Genomic DNA, 23,498 nt, shown 5'->3' on the forward strand with positions numbered 1-23,498 from the left:
TGGACTGTGCCTAGTGCCAGGACTCCTCGCCGCCAGCCAAGTAACAGCTACATCATCACCAAGCTTCTAGCCCTCAACTTTGGACCTCGCAAAACCTGCACTTCTCCTCAATCAATAGTAGGACCATTTTTCTGCCTCCACTGACTCTTCTATTGTAACATGGACTCCACCGCCCATGAACCCTAGCAAACCTCCACCATGATAGACCAACTCCATTACCTGATAATCAGCATCTGATTGCTCCACAAACACGCCATCAAGATCTGGAACACCATCACACCCCTCACACTGGTTATCGCCTTCATCACCGAAATATGGATTAACCCTTCATCAGCATCCAACATCACCACCCCCACACCGAACGGATATAAGATAATTCACTGGGACCGCATCAGCAAACAAGGTGGTGGAATAGCCATCATCCACAAAGAATCCCTCAGCTGGGACAGTGCTTTCCCTATCATAGAACATCTCAACTTTCAAATCAACACTCACTGCAGTATAACAGTCAGAGGCACTCTCATCTACAGATACCCAAGACCTCGCCCAACCTTCTGCAAGGCCATTTCCGCCTTCATCACCCCTCTGGCCATCAACTTGAAAGGCTTTATCTTCCTCGTGGGTCTCAACTCTCACCTGGATGAGCCCAACAATACCAACACCACCAACCACCTCGAGAGCATGGACATCCTCTGCCTCTAGCAACTAGTCGCCATTCCCACGTACATTGGACCCCATATTTTCAGCTGGAGACACAATCAACTACAGCCACTCCTCTGAAATTACCTGGTCCAACCACTTAATCATCCACCTCTTCATCAAATCCACCCCCAATATTCCCACCAAACCATCCAGCAACCCCTGGAGCAAATTAACAGAAAAACATTTAGACCAACATCCTTAGTGGCTCCCCACACCCAGACACCTGCTTCGACCTTGAGGTGGCCACCAAAAACTTCACTGCATGGACCACCAAATGCATTGACATAGTCGCTCTCCTCAAACCCACCAAACCAGGCAGATCTCCAAACACGACAGCTGGTTCACCCCAGATATTAAATCTACCAAGCACATCTGTAATTGACTTGAACGGATCTGGCACACCAGCAAAGCACCCATCGTCCAAGCTAACTTCAAACTAGCCCTCAACAAATACCACCAACTCCAGAAAAATGGCAGGAAAAGCACCGACCACCCGCCTCAAAGCCAGCTCAAACAACAGCAAGGAAATATTCTGATTCATTAAAGAATTCTCCAACCTCATAGTTATAGAGAACACCATCACCCTCTCCGTGCACCTCTACGATACCACCACAGACAACCTCTACAGCATAATCGCCACCATCTATGAACACTTCAACCTCCAACTACCCGTTGCCGACTTCAACAGACTCCTAAACCTTACCGACTCCAACAGAAACACAATAACTACCTGGGAACCACTTTCTACGCAGAACACCATCCATTCAGGAGCACCCAGATATCCCTGACCCCACATATCCAACCTGGGAAACAGCACCCTCAGTGAGGAACTCACCACAATCCCCAACTCATCTATCACCTCTGCCTCATTCCCAGATGGATGGAAAAAAGCAGAAGTGAAACTGCGCCTCTAAAAACCCACCGCAGACCCTAAATATCTCAAAAACTACTGCCCAATATCCCTGCTCCCTTTCCCCACTAAAGTTCTGGAGAAAGCAATAAAACGCCAACCACCTAGAAAACCACAACCTCCTGAACCCCCTCCCAATCTGGATTCTGCTCAAATCACAGCATAGAAACCACCCTTATCGCAGCCACAACTTACATCAGGGCTATCCTAGATAGAGGAGAAACTGCTGCCCTGATCCTCCTCGATCTCTCATTACACCCTATCACACAGACTCCACCAGAGGGGATCAGAGGGAAAGCCTTTGAGTGGATCTCATCCTTCCTCACCTGAAGATCCCAGAGCGTCCACCTCCCACTCTACAACTCATGTCCAAAGAACATCACCTGCGAAATTCCCCAAGGGTCCTTTCTGAGCTCCACCCTGTTCTACATGTACAAGGCCCCTCTGGCCACCCTGATCAGATCATATGGTATGAACATCATATCCTCTGCTCACAACACTCAGCTCATCCTCTTCCTATCCTCAGACCCCACTAACACCAAATACAACTTCTACAGGTACATGGTCAGCGTTGCAAGCTGGACGCACAACACGTGCCTCAAACTCAACACCGACAAAATATAGACACTCATCTTCAGGAGGTACACCTCCACATTTGATAACTCCTGGTGGCCAAATTAATTTGGCTTGTCATCCACACCCATAGCGCATTCAAGGAATGTCGGCATCATACTCGACAGCAAGCTCACTATGATGAAGCAGATAAACACTGTCTCATCTTCCTGCTTCCTGAATGCTCAGGAAGATCTCCAAGTAGCTCCCCATCAGCACCAGATGCGCGGTCACCCAGGCCCTCATTATCAGCCGCCTGGACTACAGCAATTACCTCTGCGTGGGGATCACCTCACAACTACTAAACAGACTCCAGACCATTCAGAACAGAGTAGCCAGGCTCATCCTCGACCTACCGAAGAGGGCCCACATCACCCCTCACCTCAGATCTCTGCACTGGCTCCCCATCAGCAAACAGTGGCAGTTCAAATTGCTTACCCGCGCCTATAAGGCTCTGCTCAACAAGGGACCAGCCTACCTCAATCACAGGGTGAATTTCCACCAACTCTTCAGACAACTACACGCCACATCCCTCTCCCTAGCCCCAGCCCACATGACCCCGCCTGCACAGAAGCAGTGTCAGCGCCTTCTCCTACCTGTTTGGATAATCCTGGAATGGCCTCACCTCCACCTCTAAATAGCCCCCACCCTGAAGGAATTCAGGAAATACCTAAAAACCTTGTTATTAGACAGACATCCCTCAGCAGCAGCACCGCCCCCAATGCCAGTGTGGATATACCCTCCCGGGTGAAGCAGCACTCTACAAATCTTTTATAAAGGATTATATGTCAAACACAAACACATCATGCTACAAAAATATTGTAGTTACGATATCAACTACCAAATTATCATGAAGATAAGTATATAGAAATGTACACAGACTTCTGTTCAAAACTACACATCTAAGTACTTGGAAGATATATATTATATATCTGTGAGTATCATTTGGTGCGGGAATTGTGGTTTGCACTGATATTGTGCTGGTTATAGATTGTGGTCCTAAAGATAGCATATGAAGTTCAATGTTTTTGTTTTTGATTTCAGTTCATAACTACAAATATACTTTAAGAGCCTGATTTTGATCTCCACGGAGAGGTCACTCCTTCACAATGGCGATGGATATCCCATCCATCAAAATATAAATCCCATAGGATATAATAGGATTTCTATTTCCGTGGGTAGCATATTTGCCACTTTTGAGATGGCGTAACCTGTCTTCCAAGATCTAAATCAGGTTCTAAGTGTGTTTTAAGTGTATATATATCTTATGCTTACAGAATGTGCAGTAAAAATAGTAAAAGACTTTGACACATTCTAGCTCAGCATGGATGGCACTGTGCAAATCATATACTTGAAAATTCTGCCATAAGAACAGACATTTGAGGTGAGCAGATTCAGAATGTAAGTGGTTTTGTAGGGTGCTCCTTGTAAGGTGTTGTAAGGTAGTGTCTTCACTTATACTGGATGCTTTCTTGTGTCTGTCAAATCTATACCTTTCTGATGTATTCTAATTAAAGTGATACATGTTGCACATGTTTTTATTTATTCCTAGCTGGCCTGGATGGTATTTTATTGATTCAAAGCTGTGTCTGGAGTGGTAAAAGGCTTTTGACATGTTCAGCTCATCGTGGATAGTACCATCTAATCCTATGCTTAACCCCTTCCATGCTGGGCCGATTCTGCTCCTGTGCTGCAGATTTCAGCGCGGGTGCGGTCATGACGGCCCCCAGCCGTCATCAGCACACAAGCACTGTAGTGCATGACGGCTGGGGGTCGTCATCAGCATGCAAGGGGTTAAAAGCGTTGCTCTAAAAATGGCAAAAAGTTTGTCACTTTATAGCTTGGCATGGATGGCACTGTGCTGATACTATGCTTAAAAGTGAGATATATCAATGCCCACAAACACACACACACACACACATATATGTAAATTTGTATTTTTATGAGTAGGATGCTCTTTTCTTTACCACACTTACCTTTGCCATGTGAAGTTTCTATTACCCAGGTGCAGTTCAAGTTGTTGGGATAGAAATCTGGAAAGCCTGGAGATAAAATAGTTCCTGAAGAAGCCTGGATGTAACCTCCACAAAGCGCTGCATAGGAAAGAAAAATAAAAAAATGATCACCAGATTGAACGATGAGGTAAGTTAACACTTATTGTTTAAATAGCTTTAGGACCAGCTTTAAAGATGCATCTAATATAGGACAGTAACCTTGGGTAAGAAAATGCAATACAAGCGCATGAGACGGATTCAGACCATCTAAGCAAGACTGAAGAGGGCATATATGCCCTCTATTTACACTATGACAAATTACTGGTACCATAATTTATTATCTCCGGCTGTGTGACTTTATTTCACTAGTACTCTTTGAGTGACAAGTTCATAGATATGGCCCTTCCCATACTGACTGTGGTTGAAGGGATGTAGGACTTGGAAGAGTCAACCTCATGTCTAACTATAGACTATCACGCTAGTGACCCTGACCCATACTACCATCTCCTTTGCAGCCGCCTTTGATTACCCTTGTCACTAGTCGGCCTCTAAACCTTTGAAAAAGATCTGATATAAATGAGTGATTATTTGGAAGCTCTGATGGAGCCAGGCACTGTCAGTGGACCTTACCCTCACAGCTGGGCAGTGGCCTGCTCCACTGAAAGTTAGGTTCACACTCCAGGGGTTCATCGTCACTGAGCGTGTATCCCGAGTCACAGCTGAACGTCACCAGCGCACCCACATAGAACTCATTGCCATGTCGATGGCCGTTAACAGGGATGCCGGGATCCAGGCAATGGTCGGACTGGAGTTTTACAGCTGTGAAAAACATAAAAAGAGGCACCATATTTACAAAGGCATTTTGAACAGGACATTTGCTAGCAGCAACTGAGACAATGAATGAATGTGTGAATGAAAGGCCTGAACCAAATTGATCAAGGTTGTTCTTCTCAATTACAGACATGGGCACCTAAGGAAATCTCAATGTGATGTACACAGGCCTGCATTTGCCACTGAATGCACTATATTTGCTAACCCGCAAGTCCATATAAACACATTACTTTTATGTCAGTGCCACTCCTAGAGTTGGTAACATTAAGGGATCATAAGTACATTGGCATTTATTTGCAAGTCGTTGCTTTCTTGTTCCTTTGGTGACACCACATGATCATAAGTATGTTGCAATGAGTTGAGTGTCAACTGTCATGTGGTTTATAAGTATCCTGTCTCACATTTGGGACATTAGATTTACTGCTGTAACAGTGAGGGTGAGTAATGTTTTTTTTGTACAGCACATTCCATAAAGTGATTCAACTATTGGTACTTTTGTGAACGTATGTTTTTTATTACTTTAGAATTGGTATGCATGATGCATATTGACAGTAGTGCGAGCATACCAGCACTGTCCGCTGTTGCATTTAAAACCTATGTGAAATCAAGAGAGACAGACGTCATCATTGAAAGGCACGTTGACCACTCTGCTAAGACTAAAGACAGAGGGCATTATATTTGTCAGTGTGTCTTGGTGCACTGTTTGAAATGTATTCTCTGTTGAATATGCAAAATCTGAACAGTTGACCCAGAGGCCCAAAGCTCAGCACACCACTTGCCAAACCGCTAAGCCATCCAACTAGAACAACACTTTGGCCAAGCCGGTAGCTGCGTAGACATAAATTGTTGCCTTTTTGTTAACTCAACAGGTCCTTCTTTCCAGGCCCTGGAATGCTGCAACAAAATGTTGCTTCCCTTTAGTATCACCAGAACCAGAGGCATGTCCAATTTCAATATTCTGTGGAGGGCTGAAACATATACTGATGAGGGCAGTCAACATAAACCTTGTTTGTGAAACACAGACGCCCTGAATTTAAGAGTGCACAAGCCCTCTGAACTCCTTGATCATCAGTCTCTCTACCCAGTACCGTACCTGCCTTGCAACAGAATAAAGCCAGCCTACTGGCCCCAAGTAATACTGGTTTCATGTTCCACTTTCTACTAGGTTCCCAGGATACCCATCCTAAAAGTTTTGAATCAGATATACTTTTGCTGAGAGTCAGGCATGTCTAGAAAACAATATATATTCTTCTTGCCAGGTCAATGCCCAAGATCTGCCACTTACTTTGACCCATGCTCAAAGTTCTATTAAATCGGGTAATCACGTCCACTTTAAGTAGGATAATATTCCTATTCAGTGTCAAATTTTGGAAAACTGATGGTCTGTATACATCTTGAGTCATACCACAACAACGATGCTTGGCATGCTACACTAGGAACCTGTTCCACACCTGCTTGAAAGATTTAGCAATGTGGCACAATGTGTTGAATTATGTTTTCCCTCTGTAGTGGCACTCATAGTTCAAATTGGAAAAAAGGCCTTGCTTTCTTCTAAGACACTTCAGATTCAGCCCCACCTGCGTATCGTGGCCTAAGCCTTAGAAATTCTAACACCTTCAAAATATGTATCAGGAGTGAAAAGCAAGTTAACACTAATATTTCTCTTCAATAACACCTTTTCAAATGCATTATTCCAGCTCCTCTGAAGGAAAATCAATGACAATGTTGACAATTCGCAGGTTGTTACTGGCTGATCAGAGTTTAATGCCGCAGCCCTGCCCGCCAGTGATATTCTGGCCACAGCCCCGAGCCGAGGAGCGGCTGAAATTGGCATTTGATTGCTTTCAAATGGTGTGATTATCGAACAGATCTTGCGCTCACTTTCATAGCGGATCTGGAAGCCGACGTCAGAGTGGCTCTTGTCGGTGGAGAAGAGCAGGTAAAGAAAGTTGCTGGTGCTGATGAGGAACTGGGGCACCTGGGTGCCATCGTAGACACCAATCAGGGGCGCGGAGTAGGAGCGCCCATCGCGTACCTCCAGCGTGTCATAGTTGACCTCCGTTTTAAACCTGGGATTTAAAGAGCATGCAGGTAGTTAATGCACACCGGTGTTGAGCACGGGGCATATGTAAACATCTCCCAACCCTATACATTTCAATTTTATTTTATAAAACATTTCAAAGTAATTTCCCAAGTGCAAAGGTAAAACGTGGCATTTTGGTTCATTCAAACTATATTGTTCGGGGAGTAAAAATATTAATGTTATATTTTTATACATACCTGTTTACATTCACTTTATAGTAACACATGCAGGAGGTTATGTTGTTAGTCTATGTTTTGGGTTAAAATTAGCAATTTCAATTGGGGAAAAGTGCACTGAACTATTAGCTTCAAAGTAACCTGTGCATTTTCTGCCTCCAAAAATCAATACAGGAGTCGTAGGTTCCTCGCATATCATAGCGTGAAGTAATCCACACAGGGGAAGAGACCATATGGGAAGGAGCACAAGAAACCTGCAGCAAGAATTTCAATACACAGGGGTGTTCTAAATGGATCCCCAAATCTGCAAGATCCCGCCCTTTCGTTAAAGCAGGGTAGAGCATCTCATTAGAGCAACGGTACTAATAAACAAACATTCACATGACTACAGTGGAACGCTCAAATTCGAGTCCATTACCACAGCACAAAAAAACTGTCACTGGAAAAAAAAACAATTGTTTCATGAAGGGAATTATGGATGAATTTTGTCCCTGTGTCCTGTAATGGCGGCCGCCCACATAATTTTTCTTAGCGTTGCGACCAGCCAACCAGAAAGCGAGTTTAATGAGGCTTGCAGGAGTGAGGCAGTCTAAATCCTCAACTCGAATCGAGGAAGTTAATTTCATGTATTGCAGGGTAATATACTGTACTGCACAATATAGAAGAGGATAACTCTGTCACTCTATGTGCACATTTTGACAACTGCCTTTATCCGACCAAACAACACCCTCTGTAATTATACAACAATGCCACTCTTGGTGTGTGCAAAGTTAAAGCCCCCTGGGGGTGAAATTGACTTCATCGAGGCAAATTGAGGATTTATACTTATGTTACTAATGAAAGACGTGATTCTGCAAAAGGGCCAATACTGAAGAATTGAATGGTTGAAATATACAGTGCAATTGCAACGCATTATGGACATTGGAGTCCTTGAATGACAATGCGGCATGTGAAAAAAAGTAACCCTTTAAAGTGTCAATTATAAAAAAAAATAAGGTTTGCATGCAGAGATCAGATCTATTGTTTCATTTGAAAAATGCCATTTATTTGGAACTATTACCGTCAAGTTTGACCTACTTCATTTGAAGTCTTTCCTTTATGATGATATACCTGTGTTTAAAAAGGAGAGTAATTGACCACTCTGTATTCCTGTATGTTTAAAACCTGGAGGAGGTCGAAACGCATCACAGAATGGATATTAGGGGGACTCTCTGGAATAAATGATGTTTGTTTACAACCCGGTTGGTGGGCTCGCTTCATTTTCTGGAGTTAGAAAAATGTCTCATTTGGAATATATATGTATGTATGTATATACATATATATATGAGACCTTCACAGTCCTGGAAGGCCACCGTCTTGAAAAATTTCAGGTACGGACCACACTGTGCTTGATTCTTTCAGAGTGATTTTATTGCAAAATAGTCAGCATAAATGAACTAAGGCAAGTGCCCAGCATGACGCGTTTCGACAGTTAACCACTGCCTTGATCACATGACGCGCTAAGGGCATATGGGAGCAATAAATATATATATATATACATATATATATACATATATATATATATATATATATATATATAATATATATAAGAGGCAAGTTCTTCACAGGAATTCCGGTCACATCCACCTATGGGGGACAGTACAGGTCAGCGGGTGTGAGTCCTGCTTGAAAAAACCAACAACCAATCTTGTATGGATAAACAAGATAACGAGCCTGCACACAGCGTGTTGGTTACAACAGATATTTAATGGCAATGCGTTTCAACCCAGCTGGGTCTTTGTTACTGCGGTTTTTTTTTTACACAGTGCAAAAAAAGAGCCGTGAGATGTAAAGCCTGTAGAAAGAGCAAAAAGTGAGAATATATAATATCGCAACAGGCAAAGAACAAAAGATCAAGAAATTCATTTCATGAATCAGTGATTTTTGTGTTTATGTTTTGATCTGCCCTTGTTTATTGAAATATGTTTGCAGCACCATAGGCCCAGTGAAGAAGCGGTTGCTGGAGCATTACCTGGCCATAAAAAACCTAAATGTAACCTATCCTGTTGCTAGACACTGGGCTAAAAAACATGATCAAGATGCAAATCTTCTTGTATTTTTTGGCATTGACAGGATTGAAAAGAAGGCCAGAGGGGCAACAGGGAAGGAGAACTAAGGCACAAAGAGTCAGAGTACATAATCTTGCTTGGAAGTTAGCTCCCAGGAGGACTAAACGAAAGTGAGGAACTACATATTCACATTGGCTGATGGGATATTACATGTACAATTGATTTATATTCAGGGGACATAGCCTCCAGTTGAGAAAGCTGCATCAGCTATCTTTTCAGGCACTCCTTTTCCATAACAAGTGACGCATTGCTCCTCTAATCTGGTGGAAGAAAATCTTAGATTTTGTACACTAATGAAGTATTTCTTTCGGATATATATGATAAGTTTTGATTTATTCATTTTTGAAAGATGCATTTCTTTCAACCGCACTTGCATGGGAAAGGAATTATATCTTTATTATTTTATGTATATCTAACCTTTCTCTCCTAGCTCAATATAGAATATGATATTGTGCATTCTCTTCGAGATACGTTTAGCTTTTTACACACATGGGTACCAGTTGCTCCGTGAGCATGATGTTAGATATTAATTTGGTCAGGACAAAAACAAATTGGTTAATTGATTATGCACGGGAAATTATTCTAGTTGAATTATCTGGCATTCACAACAAAATTAGCCACTTGGCTTTGCATTTGCTACTGACTAAGTATGCCCTATATATTTTTTTTCTAAGTCAGTTGTTTATGGTTCTGAGTGGGGAGCCATTGTTTCTAAGGAGCCACTAGGCCAGCAGGCAATATGTCACTGTGGGCATTTTAGCAGATGTAATTTTTGATACAAGTATCCCCTGCATAAATATTATTTGAACAGAATCCTTTTTAAGTTTAAGAATTAATATATATTTTTAAATATATATATATCGTGGTACAGATTTATAGACAATTTGTTTATAATTTGGAAGGGGACAGCAAGTGAAGCGGAACAGTTCATTAGTGACATCAACAAAAATGAATTGAATTTGAACTTCACAGGCACTATCAGTGAAAATAGAGTTAATTTTTTAGATATAGAGGTCTATGTTGAAGAAGGGAGATTGCAGACTAAACTACATCGCAAAGAAACGGCAGGTAATACAATCCTCCATGCCTCTAGCCAGCACCCCAACCACCTAATCCGAAGCATCCCCTATGGGGAAATGCTAAGGATTAGAAGAATCTGTAGCACAGATACGGCCTGTTCAATAGCACAAAAAGAGAGTAAAGCAAGATTCTTACAGAGAGGCTATACAGAAAGTGTGGTGTCAAAAGCAATGGAAAGGGCCAATAAGGTTGTACTGTCCCCATCAATGTCAGCAGATGCAGGGGCAGAACAAATATTGGCAAGTAGCGCAGGGTGCCAACCAAGACTTATCGTGGGATACAGCTGCCAGTATAGACAAATACAGAATATTATCAAGAAAAACTGGCACATTATCACAGGGGATCCTGCGATTGGAAACACGATGGCAACTTTTCCTGCAATTACATACAGCCGTGCTCGGTCTATGAATGACATGTTAGTCAGGAGCAGCCCGGAGATATCAACCCGTGACAACTGGCTGGGCAAAAGCAAGGGTTTCTTAAAATGTGCAGTTTGCAAGGCGTGCACCATAGGATAGAATAAAACAACATATAGTTCTCCATTTAGTGAGACAGAGATTCCAATTTCTAAGAAGATAACTTGCAAATCAGATTTCGTTATCTACGTATTGGAATGTGTTTGTGGACTTTGCTACGTTGGTAGCACTAAGCTACAAGTCCACAAACGAATATTGCAGCATATGAGGGCAGTAGCTAACAAGGATGAAACCTACCCTGTGGCGAGGCATGTTAATTTATGCCACAAGGGAGATGTAAACTGCCTGAAATACTATGCAATAGATATGGTGCAGCCTTTGCGGAGAGGAGGTAACAGAGAAGCACGTCTGCGAGTATTAGAAACCCGCTATATCCTGGAGCTCGACACCAAGACACCTTATGGCCTCAATGCGACTGAGGACTTATATACCTGCTTACACTTGGAATAACATCATAAGCATGTCATATGAATCAGACATTAGAATTCTATAAATGAATTAGGGACATAGAGTCGTCAAAACATGCCATATCATCTAGCACTGCCAGATTTTAAAATAGTTGAATAAAACACACTATTAAGGGAAAATCACACTATTTCTTTTCGTGGTACATGGATAACACAGAAAAATACAGGCAGTGTAGCAGCAGTGGTCCGGAATAATGACAAGAATGCCCACTTGGGCAGTATTATTTAAAATCCTCATAAAAGTATTACAATCCACTAGAAAATTTGACTAGTTAAGCATTGTGCACTTTACTTTGCCAATTTTGCACATACATTTCTCTTTGTTAGATAAAATGATAGATATATTGGTCTCAAGTGAATATGTATATATGTGCCAAATAATGTAAATAATTGTTGGAATATATATAAAAAAAATTCTTTTATCAGTCATTGTACAGGTAAATAAGTTTGAAAACAGGCATTATGCACTTTATTTTTTACCAACTTTTACATTAGGATTTCCCTATGTCTGAGAAAATTAGTTGTATAATAGCTCAATAGGGAATACGTGTATACTTGATCAATAGTGTAAATAATTATTGGTGTAATGAAATCGGATAACTGTCATTGCAAATTTGCACATATTTAAGTATTTATTTTAAATATTTATTGTATTTATTGCGAAAAAAATTTGCACATATCTGTGGAATGTAATGCAAAGAGGTAATAATGATGTAAAAACGAACACTTAATAGAAGAAAAATGTTTTCTCGTCAAACAACCCGGATTAGGCTGCAGTATTTTCTTTATTTCTATAGGCTTGGATCCATGTGACCATTCCTGTACTACAAATCACTGGGTGTATTTCGACCATGTCATGTGATCAAGGGCTCCAGGGCCCGAAACGCGTCATGGCAGACAAGAGGGTGCACAGAATAAAATAAGCGTTTGAATCTAACCTGAAAGGGTCCGTTTCGTTTTTTGGCTTCCATATTCCTTGGGGCGAATGGCGAAGTTCCAGTCATATATATATATATATAGATATATATATATAGATATATATATCTATATATATATATATATATATATATATAGATATATATAGATATATATATATATCTATATATATATATATATATATATATATATATATATATATATATGAAGTAATTCTCATAGGAAATTTAAACACAACTACAGCCCGAACCGCTGGACAGAATGACACCAAATTTGGTAAAAGGGTAGATCTTGGTCCAGAAAACATGCGTTTTGTTATTTGCTGTAAATCCAACCAGTAGCATTTGAAAGAATAAAGGAAATCCAAACTTATATAGCTGGGACCAGTGAAGCCTTCGCAAGTAATGACGATCTTGTGCAGAGATCTGATTGTCTGCCAACACTTCAAAAAGGAAGTGTTGGCAGCCATTTTGGGACTCAGTCCCAAAAGACCCCAAAAATAAAGAAAAGGGGACAGGGTAGTAATACCCTGAACCACAAGCTCTGGTGCTGTAGTCTCCCAGAGATCCCGCCTGGGCAAAAAGTATTTAAAACAATTATTTTTCTGCAAAATCACCAATACCCGCACATTTGCTGGATTTAAAAAAAAAAAAAAAACAATGACGGTCTCCCTCGTTTGTTTAAAGATTTGCCCCCGGGTGGTCCAGATCCGAGAGGTGTCATTATATGTTAAAAATGAAGGAGGCGGTGCACAGGGCCTCTTCCTAGTGCTCTTTTTCGCCCCTGGACACAACCTCCCTGGGTCTTTATTTAAATATAAGAGGGGGAAGTGCAGACCCACCTCCATTGTGCTCATTGAGCCCCGGGGACCACCACCTTCCTAGGGCTATTAAATAATGGAGTGGAAGAGGTGCACGTGGACCCCCCGCCCCTTCCTGGGAAACAAAAATTTAAAAAACCTAAAAAAATCACAAAAAAATACCAAAGGTTACAGGGACGTCATAGTTGGGAAATAACATAAAAAAGATAAAAATTCCCTGAAAAAAAGACAAAGTTTACATGAACGTTATAGTCAGCAAATAACATTAAAAATCCTTCGAAATTCACTGAAAAAAACAAAGGTCACATAGTTTTATAGATAAGAAATAGAATTAAAAAAACTGAAATTAACTGAAAAATAGCAAAGCTAATAGGCACTTTATTGTTAACCTCAGATTTCACTCATACAAACCATAGAAATTCAGTAGTTATAGTTACTTGAGCTAACTATAACTTATGCCCCCCAATGCACTGCTTATGACCTCACATATTACATCACTCATGACATGGTCAGCAACATCACTGATGATGTCTCAAATGACATCACTGATGACATCATCCACAGAACCGCTCACACATGCACTCATATCCCCATAGAACATCTTATACACCCACTCCCACACAACTACTCGCATATCCATACACAGGCCCATAGAAGCACTCCCACACCCACACCCACTCAAGAACTCCCACACCCACTCACTGATACTTAGACCCACGCACACAATCACTAACTTACCCATACAGCCACTCATACACCTATTCACTCACCCATACAGCAACTCACACATTGAGTCAGTCACCCATATAGCTACTCACACACCTACTCACTCAACAATACTGTCACTCATTCACCTACACAGTCACTTACACAAGCACATACTGACCCATATAGTCACACTCACATTTACTCACTCACCCATACATTTACTCACTCATACACCCACTCACTCGCCCATACATTGCTCACACACACCACTACTCACCTGTACAGCCATTTATATACCCACTCACTCACTCATACACCACTGAAACACCCACACAGCCACACACACAGTCATTCACTCAACCATAGCCACTCAAATACCCACTCACACACTAATAAAACCACTCACATACCCACTCATACACTAATACAACCACTCACACACCCATAGAGCCACCCAGACACCTACTCACACATGGATACACACAGTCACATAGCCACTTACATAATAAGTGTTATAAATAGTATCACTCATTAATAGTACACAACGCTTACTAATGTAACATTTGTAGTATCTTACTATATATCTTTAACACTCAAAAACCTATAAAAAACACTCACAATCATTGGATGACATCACTATATGATACCATCAATGATGTCGTTTGAGATGTCACGGTGATGTCACTGACAATGCCCTGAGTGATGTAATATGCGTGTATATTTGAGGTGAATAGATTCAAGTGTCGCTGGTTTTGTAGGGTGCTCTGTACAGGAGCTGCTCGCCACCTAAACTTGGGAACGACCCAGAGTTCTGTGCTTCTTTTTTGCAAAATTTATGCAGCACTCTAATCCTGAAAGGCTCTTGTTTTAGCTTAAAGAGGGTGCTCCTTTGTGTCTGGACAAAGCTAAACCTCGCTAAAGAGCTATAATGAAAGCGTAACACGTGTCAGGGATTTCTTTTATTAATTCTAGGTTTGCTTGGTTGGTGTTTTACCATCCAATGCTGTAATAAAACTCTTGGTGTAGTAAAATGTTTTTGTGATTTTAAAGCTAGGCATTGATGCCACTGAGCCAATTCAATGCATAAAGACTTTGCTGTAGAAATAAAAAAAGACTTTGTGCCTTTCTCGCTCGGCATGGATGGCTTTGTGCTAACCCTATATAAACAAACATTTGAAGTGAGCAGATTCAAGGTGTCGCTGGTGTTGTAGGGTGCTCTATACAGGAGATGTTCTACACCTAAACTTGTGAACTACCCAGAGTTCTGTGTTTCTCTTTTGCATAATTTATGTGGTATTATAATCCTGAAAGGGACTTGTTTTGACTTATACCGGGTGCTCCTTTGTATCTGAACAAAGCTAAACCTCTCTGAAGAGCTATAATGATATCAAAACATGTTTCAGGGATTGCTTTTATTAATTCCAGTTTGGCTTGGATGGTATTTTATCAATCCAAAGCTGTAATACCGAGCCTGGCATGGTAAAAGGCTTTTGTCATTTTACAGCTTGGCATAGATGGCACTGTGCTAATTCTGTGCTTAAAGACCTTGCTGAAGAAATGGCAAAATACTTTTTTCCCTTTCAAGCTTGGTGTGCATGGCACAGTGCTAGTCCTCTGCTTCTTTTTTGCATACATATATATGAATATAAAAAAATAAAACATATATATATATATACATATATATATATATATATATATATATATATATATATATATACACATATTTAATATGTATACTTAACAATGTTTAGGACATGATATTTCTGACAGATTATATTTTTTATAAGGATATTTTGGCATACACATACAACTTCCTCAGCTTTACAATGCTTGGTCTTAATTGCCTTAGGGAAAAAATCCCCATATCCACATCAATGGAAGGGGGTAGACAACATGGTAAGAAGAGTGGGTGCAAACAGACCATCACAAATATGGCATTCACATGAATAACATTATTCGTAGATATTTTTGGTAAAATAATTGCAAGGATCAAAGTCCATTTGTATGAAGGTTCAGATGGAAGAATCTTCCTCAACTTTCAAGTCAGTTGGTAATGAAATAATAATGTATAATGGACAGAGACACAATGACAAAAAAGCCATCGAGAGAGACAGTGACTGCATGACAAATATGATGTAGAGCAGTCAGTGAGCCCCATAAAGTCGATCCTGGCAAGAGTGGAAAGAGGGTCTCAGGGACTCCCTGGGGATCCCCTTGCAGGCGGATACAGCAACACACTGCACTTGACAGCAGGGAGTTGCCATTCCCCACTTTAAGCAGTGGCCAGTCAGCTTCTAGTGAAAGATGGTACTGCAGTTTCAAACCATGGCCCTGTCATTCACTAATACGCCGCTACTCAGCGCAAGCACAAACTGAGAATTTGCTTCTGTGAAGAGAACAGTGCATTCTTTAGCATAATGAGGTGTGTTGTGCCAATTATTCTCCATCAGTTGTTGGAAGTACACATTCTGGATGAAAATTCATAAACAATGGGTCCTCACTTTGGCTTTCAGGTATGTATAGGAAATCCACCTTTTCTGTGTGTTCACCCCATATTTTTCACCGTTTGCTGGCTTTAAAACTCTGTGCACTTTACCTCTACTGACCAACAGTAGAGTGCCAGTGTTCCCCCATTTAGCATGGTGGAATTGGTATACTCCATATTGGTATATTTAACTTGCCTATTAGTCCCTAGTATATGTTACAAAATGTAGCTAGGGTTTTGAAGCTAAGTCCCACTGGAGGACTGCAGTACCTATTGTGCCATTCGCTGTAGTGGGTGTATCAACCTGATTTCAGACTTCTCATAGTAGCCTGCTAGTAACAGTGCAATACATGCACTACAACCTGTCAAAGTAAGCCCTTTTTGACAGGTAAAAACCTTCCTTTTAAATGTTAATCTGTCACCCTTGTGTCAGCATTGTAGCCCAATAGATAGGGTGGATGTATTTAAAAAGTAGGACATATACAAATGTACAGTTAGCATATTCTTTCAGTGACTAGCCTCAAAAAGCAATTTTCACTGTAAGGTGGCTGGCTGGAAAATACAGAAACACTGAGAAGCAATATTAAGTACTAGTACTGATTCTCGGGAAAGGGATCAGCTAGAAAAATAATTAAACCACACTTTTAACTCATTAGAAATCCATTTCAATGGTGAATTCAGATTTGTAATGAATATTAAAGGAAAATAACTATTGGAGATATACCTTTTACCTGCTTGAACTGTCAGAAGACTAATTAGCATAATCCTCAACCAGCTCTGAGCCTCTGCTTCGCCCTGAATCAGCGTGAAATGCCTCCTATGAGCCAACAAGGGGTTGACCTGAAATCTACAATATATGAAGGTGGGGCTGAGGGACTCCTCTTGACAGTACATAATCAGCTCCTGCTTGACAGGTCTGTTGATCAACATGTAACACTTTGGGCACACTTGAAAGGGAGGGAATAGGATGTCAAGGTAGTTCATTTGCATCCACTTCTGGTTACCGACAGACCCTGCTTTTGACCTACCAGATTTCTGTGTCTCAGGCAAACAGGAACTAATGAAAAAGTGGGTAGACGTGGCCCCAGGAACTTTTACCCCATAGGCTAAGGCATGCTCTTGAGTCATCACCCCCCCCCCCCTAGCTGGTTACAAGCATAAATGTGCCATTGTCAAGCAATCACTTCACGACGATTTCTGGACCTGCGGAAGATCAGTAGAGGACTGGACCTGCTGCATGTGACCTGAGAGGAGCCTTGAAGAACTGGACCTTAACCCTACTGTATCAAGACATAGAAGTTGACGCCAATGGTTAGATGGCTGTCCTACAGTGTAGCTACAGGGAGACAACAGGCAGCAAGAAGATTTTTTCTGGAAGTGCCTAGCTGCCTGGACTGAACCCTTCTGTTTGGCTCTACCTGACACCCTGTGAGCCTCTAAATATCTCCCCGAAGGTCCGGAGTGGGAGGGGGCTTTAGATGTATACTTCAGTGGTGGATTGGGACTTAAAAGATTAAGGGACAGATTTAGTGGTTGGTAGACAGATTACTCTGTTACAAATGTGACAGATATCCCTTCCAAGGTATTACAAGTGCCATTTGATACAGTGCATTTGTAATTCGGTGGGCAGGATACCTGTTTTGTTTGTGATGATGTAGCCCATCTGTCAAACTCTAAATAAGGCCCTAAATCAGAAAAGACTACGTCTGAAAGGATACTCTTTGAACAGGGTGAACCTGGGTAAAACTGCTTGGTGTATCCAATCCGTGCTCCATCACAGTCAGCCACAAATTCCACCTAGGTACCGTTCTACTGCGATCATTTAAATGTCATTGGCGCTTTGTGCTTTTTGGTGCTATTTCTACTTAAAAGTTTAAACATTCATATCCCCTTCCAACATTATTGGATTTTTGTCATTTTGGTATAACCTAGTTTATTAAAGGTTTACTCTATTTTTCTAATGTGGTTTGGGATTTTTATTATTTTGCATTTTGACTTTATTACTGTTTTTCTACAGCACAAATACTTTACATATAGATGTAGGTTAAGCCTGTCTACTCTGTGCCATAGATACAAGGGGGTAGAGCTTAGGTTAATCTAGTGACTTTGAGGGTTCACCCTACCAAGGGTTCTCATTATTCCTTAAAGTTAACCACCCAAAATATTAACACAACTTCTTGCAGTATGGAATTAAAGCCATAACAAGTGCACAAACAGAGGGTGAGTGCAAATAAATTCCCAGTGACAACGACACACTCTTTGGGTCCAGATGTGCCAGATCACTGGAGAAAACCTGTGATTTGCGAAATGTAGTGCACACTGTACCTGGCTAATCTTCATCCAATTGAGAGTTTCTGAACTGACTCTGCTGAGTGCACAGACAGCTGTAGGAAATAAGTCAGGGATCAGACTAGTCACACTCTGTGATCTTGGTGAAATTCCAGTTCTATCATTTGTGGCTCAGTTTTAAACTGGAAGCCCACAGGTGCTTCCTCGAGGCCTGCCTTGAGTGCAATGTAAATATGCTCTTCAAATGAGAAATAGACATCAGGCGGTATTCTGCATGAGCTGCAAGGAGCAGTGGGGGTAAACATGCCTTCTGTTAAACAGGCCTCGAGCCAAGGCTTTCAGATGCAAGTGTCTTAATCACCATCCATTCTAGTTGCCATGGTGTGGCAGAGACCCCCACCCACTCGTCATTCTCTCGCAAAGTATGGAGTGCATCTCCAAATTACAGCGTTACATGTTTTATCAGAAGTTTGGTGTAAGAAAAATGCATTTCCAATAACAAATCAGTAGACAACACGCCCGCAGGGGGTCCGATCTGGAAAGAATGTGCAAGTAAAAAATTTCACAAGGGTTTTTTTTAAAGCACCCAATTTGAAGCTTCAAAAATTATGTGTTAAAATTTCTCATTTCTAAAGGCTTTACAGATAACGTTGGTAACCAAAGGCAGATATCATTCAAAGCCAAACTCCTCCTGTGTCGACAGAGAAACATAGGCTTCGTACTGGGATAAACAATGTGTTAAGCTGCATTTGAATCCTTTACCCTATTTTTCAATTAAAATACGTCAGCATAGGGGATTTTCACCTTTCGTGTACATTATAGGGCTGATTTGGCACCAGACTTGTGCTCCATATGTTCCTTTCACATTGAACTGCAAGCCAATGTGCTTGCAGTTCAACAAGCCATCTTGCTGCAATGAGCTGCATCATTAGTAAAGTGCAGGGATGCTTTGTATTTACAGCAATACGACCAATCCCTGTGCTTTCCTCTGTGGTGGTGCACAATTAGAAACCTAGGGCCAACGCAGGCACCCTTGCACCATGATGAAAGTGTGTATGCATTGCAGGGATGATTGTTTTTGTGCAGGAAGGTACACATGGCATTTTCCTCCTACGTGTGCTTGAAAGAGCAAAAAAAGAGGAGAAATAAAGGCATTTTTTCTTGTTGCGCTACATTAATACCTCCACTGGGGAGGCGTTGGAATATGACACATTCCCAGAATTATGAAACCTTGTAAATGTTGTAATGTATCAGATTCCATGGGTGTTGCAGCGTGAGAACACCCACAGCAACACCCAAGGAACGCCCCTTTCATGCAGAGTTATGCATCAAAGGTGGCCATATTTACAAGGCCATGAAAAGTCATGCAGGGCTTTACATCGCCTTCTAAATATGGGCCGCCACACTGCACCACCAGAGCGTCACACAAGCGTAGAAGTGCCCCAGGGGCATTGTAAATATGCCCATGAATGCTTTGAAAGGGACCCAGTCTGCGAATGTTACAACGGGTGAGTCTTCCCATTTTCATTTATTCGCTCTGAGATTGTGCTGTGTTATGCTGTCAAAAAAGTTAATTCTTTAACAGCTAGGACCAGGAAAGGCATAATGTTAATTCTACTAACTCAAAATTTCTGATTTACAAAGGTTGGACAGTCTACCATGTAAAATTGGGCTAGCCATGTGTATGGAGGAGAGTGAATACTCTAAGCAGCAACCTTCCTTGTTCTTTCCCCAAAAACGTGTGTGGTTGTTGTCCTGTTGCTATACGAACATGTCGGTCCAGTGACTTTTTCCTACCATGAACCATCTTCCATTAGAACATTAAAATGCTCCTGTAAAAATATTGAAGTAACTTGGTGCCAATAATTGCTGACACATTCCTTCTGCTCCAATTTCCTTCTGCTCCAGAATTCCAGTGCTTGCCTTTTTTGCATACTACTTTTTATTTTTGATCTGTAATTTAGGTTAAAGGCCTTTAACAACAGTTATAGACCTGACCGCGAGCAATAATGCTTACTTAGAATATTGAAATGTTGAGAGCTGTATTACAGGCAATGGATTGGCTTAGGGATGATAATGGATAGTACAGACATAATGCTACAACACTAAAATGCTAGTCTTTCTCTTTCTCCGATTTTCATTAAAAATATTCTACACTTAGTGGGTGAACTGTGCACATTTTTGGTCTAAAAGATGGGTCAGAGACTTCAGTAACCGATATACCACCAGTCTATATTAGAGAATACGTCATGACTTAACTCAATGTGCGACCATTCTAGGTAGATATTGGATGGGGGAATGAAAAAGGAGAGGAGAATAGCCATGGTAGGTGAGAGGAGCAATAGTATGGAGATAAAAAGTTTTGTGGCTCACTTCTTTCAATGGATTGCCTTCAGAAATAACACAATGTAACCAGGAATCCTTACATTGTTTAAAGGATTTTGCTATCCCCTATGTGTCCCTAGCATAGCCACATTCACGCTGGTATTGGGTTCCACACATGCAATTGTAGACATAGAAACTTGATTTGGAGACTCAGACTTGACAGCACACAGTATTTCAAGCACAAATAATTGTCAGGCCTAGGTGAAATGTGAGTTATGCCGGTGTAATTCACATAATGTTGGGAATTTCTATTTACACTTTGCATGCAAAATTCCCAAAATTATAGAATTACACCACTTCACTTGATTACGTGCTATTTTCTGTACAAATTGACAGTGAATGTGCCACGTGCAATACAAAAATTTACAGCAAATGCATGCCAACAACAGAACACAAGCAGCTGCTGTTTTCGCACTCACATTTACGTAGGGAAGCATTTTACGATAAAATATAGAACGATGGATTTACATTTCATATAATTCTGCATAATATCGCACAATTTTGCTACAATTTCTCGTAATTAAATACATATCTCACAGCACTGGCAATTGCCAGTTTAAGAAATTTGACATTTTTGAAGATAAACATTAGCAGACAATGTATTCATGGTCAATGCTACAGATTTTTTCTCCGAAATAGACAAGAAAGGCAAGTTTCACTTCTGTTTTTCTTACCTGTCAAAAGTGATTTTGATGGGATAACCAGGCTGGGCCTCTAGGACCCAAACGCAGTTCAGTGAATCCTTGTAAAAACCTGGCCAGCCAGGAGATAGGATCATACCACTTGGTGAAGTCAGGTGCCCACCACAGGGAGCTGTTGGGGGAAGAGTCACATGATCATACAATGAGGCAAAATGGCAGAGTTAATGTATTTCTATAACACAATACCAGGCATCCATGTGTATCTGTTTTTTATAGGCAACTAAACCTTTTCATGCCAGTAGTATATTTTGCATAATTTCCATGAAATTTCACAGAAAAAATATGTAATTTTACACAGCCTTAATTATAATCTGTAGAGAAAGTCAGGAATCCTAATGTGCATTACTAGATGGAGAGATAGTTGCAGCTGGGCAGAAACATTTTCATCCCAAAGCAGCAACATGACCCCTTATTTGAATAGCCCATTACCCCATCTATTGGCTAACATTTACAGGCCTATCAACCATGATAAACTTACGCCTGAGCAAATCTACCCGTGTAAATTTACTCTTATGCTTTTGAGTAACCTCACTACTTTTGGCTATTAACTACTTATCAGTGTAAAGTTACTCAAATGTGTGGACTTACATGTCTACAACCACTTAAACGGAGGGAGGAACCAAAGCCAAAATGGAGCAGTAGTACATTCCGGCACCACACAAGGCCAACCACTGATACTGTCATCAGCCTCCCAGAGGAGATAATAGTGGCGAGATCTCTATTGGTTAAAATATAGGGAAAAGTACAACAGTTTATTGCACTTGTATAATTGGTAAAAGTATTTTATATTAAATAATAATGTTGCTTTATAAATGTATTTTAAATGTAAAACAAATGAAAAAGTAAAGCCTTAATAATACCTTAATTTAAATTTAAAATGTAATTCTGGTTAGTATATTAAACTAAATTATTTTCTTAAAATATAACCTTAGGAAAAAAATATGTATTCATGTGTATTAATAATTATTAAATGTGATGAATAGATTTGTTTAAAATTAATTTAATTATATTTTCATTTTTTTAAAAATGTTTTATTTTTTGTTTTTTAATGTACATTACATACATATTTTTACTTATTGTAAATAATTTAATGCACTAAACATTATTCCATATGGTGTTTTATTTTAAGTCCCTAACACATGTTTTCTGTGGGAGGGGGTTGCAGCACAAGAAGTTGGCCGTGTATGGTGCTAGACTCACTCGTGCTCTGCACTGGAGTACATTTACATCTGTTTTATGTCTTTTTGTGAGCTGGTGCACGTCCCTCCCCAAAACCCTCACTGACCCTCTCTGCCTAAGTCTCTCACTATCCCTCCATAACCTCTACTTACTCCTCTCCCAAACAGTCCCTTATAATAGTAAGAAGTCTCCATTTTCAAAGAACTCCTCTCTGTGTATGTGTGAGGAGACTCCTTAGTCAGGACGAAGCTCTCTGGACAGAAATAGATAGGAGAGGCAGAACTTTGGTCCCATATGATATACAGCAGGTAAAGGGGAGCAGATGGGAGAGGCTGCGTACTGTGTGATCACTGGATGGGGACAGTACAGGGTGAAGAGTCATGGCTGAGGGGCCAAGAAGCTTTGCAGGAGTTAGCAGGGATAGACCTTTGAAAGTGTGGGGGGCGGACTTTGTGGGGTACACACTCAAAGGAGTGGATGAGGGGAGCTACCAAGCTCCATGCCCAATCCTGTAGCTATGAGCATCCCCTAAAAGCAGCAGAAATGTTTCCTACTG

The 23,498-nt window shown here is 40.8% G+C and overlaps 1 protein-coding gene across 1 annotated transcript in view; it reads right to left on the reverse strand.

Moving 5' to 3' along the window:
* The window catches only part of CSMD2 (CUB and Sushi multiple domains 2), a 607,842-nt gene that overhangs the window by 380,216 nt on the left and 204,128 nt on the right, over nucleotides 1-23,498 (reverse strand). The window contains exons 11-14 of the mRNA XM_078683053.1: nucleotides 21,737-21,875; nucleotides 6,931-7,118; nucleotides 4,849-5,037; nucleotides 4,201-4,317 (exon numbers count right to left, since the gene is read on the reverse strand). Coding sequence (XP_078539179.1) covers nucleotides 4,201-4,317; nucleotides 4,849-5,037; nucleotides 6,931-7,118; nucleotides 21,737-21,875 — 633 coding nt within the window. The remainder of the gene's footprint in view (nucleotides 1-4,200; nucleotides 4,318-4,848; nucleotides 5,038-6,930; nucleotides 7,119-21,736; nucleotides 21,876-23,498) is intronic.

The sequence above is a fragment of the Lissotriton helveticus genome, chromosome 3_1 (assembly GCF_964261635.1).
Source record: "Lissotriton helveticus chromosome 3_1, aLisHel1.1, whole genome shotgun sequence".
Lineage (NCBI taxonomy): Eukaryota > Metazoa > Chordata > Amphibia > Caudata > Salamandridae > Lissotriton > Lissotriton helveticus.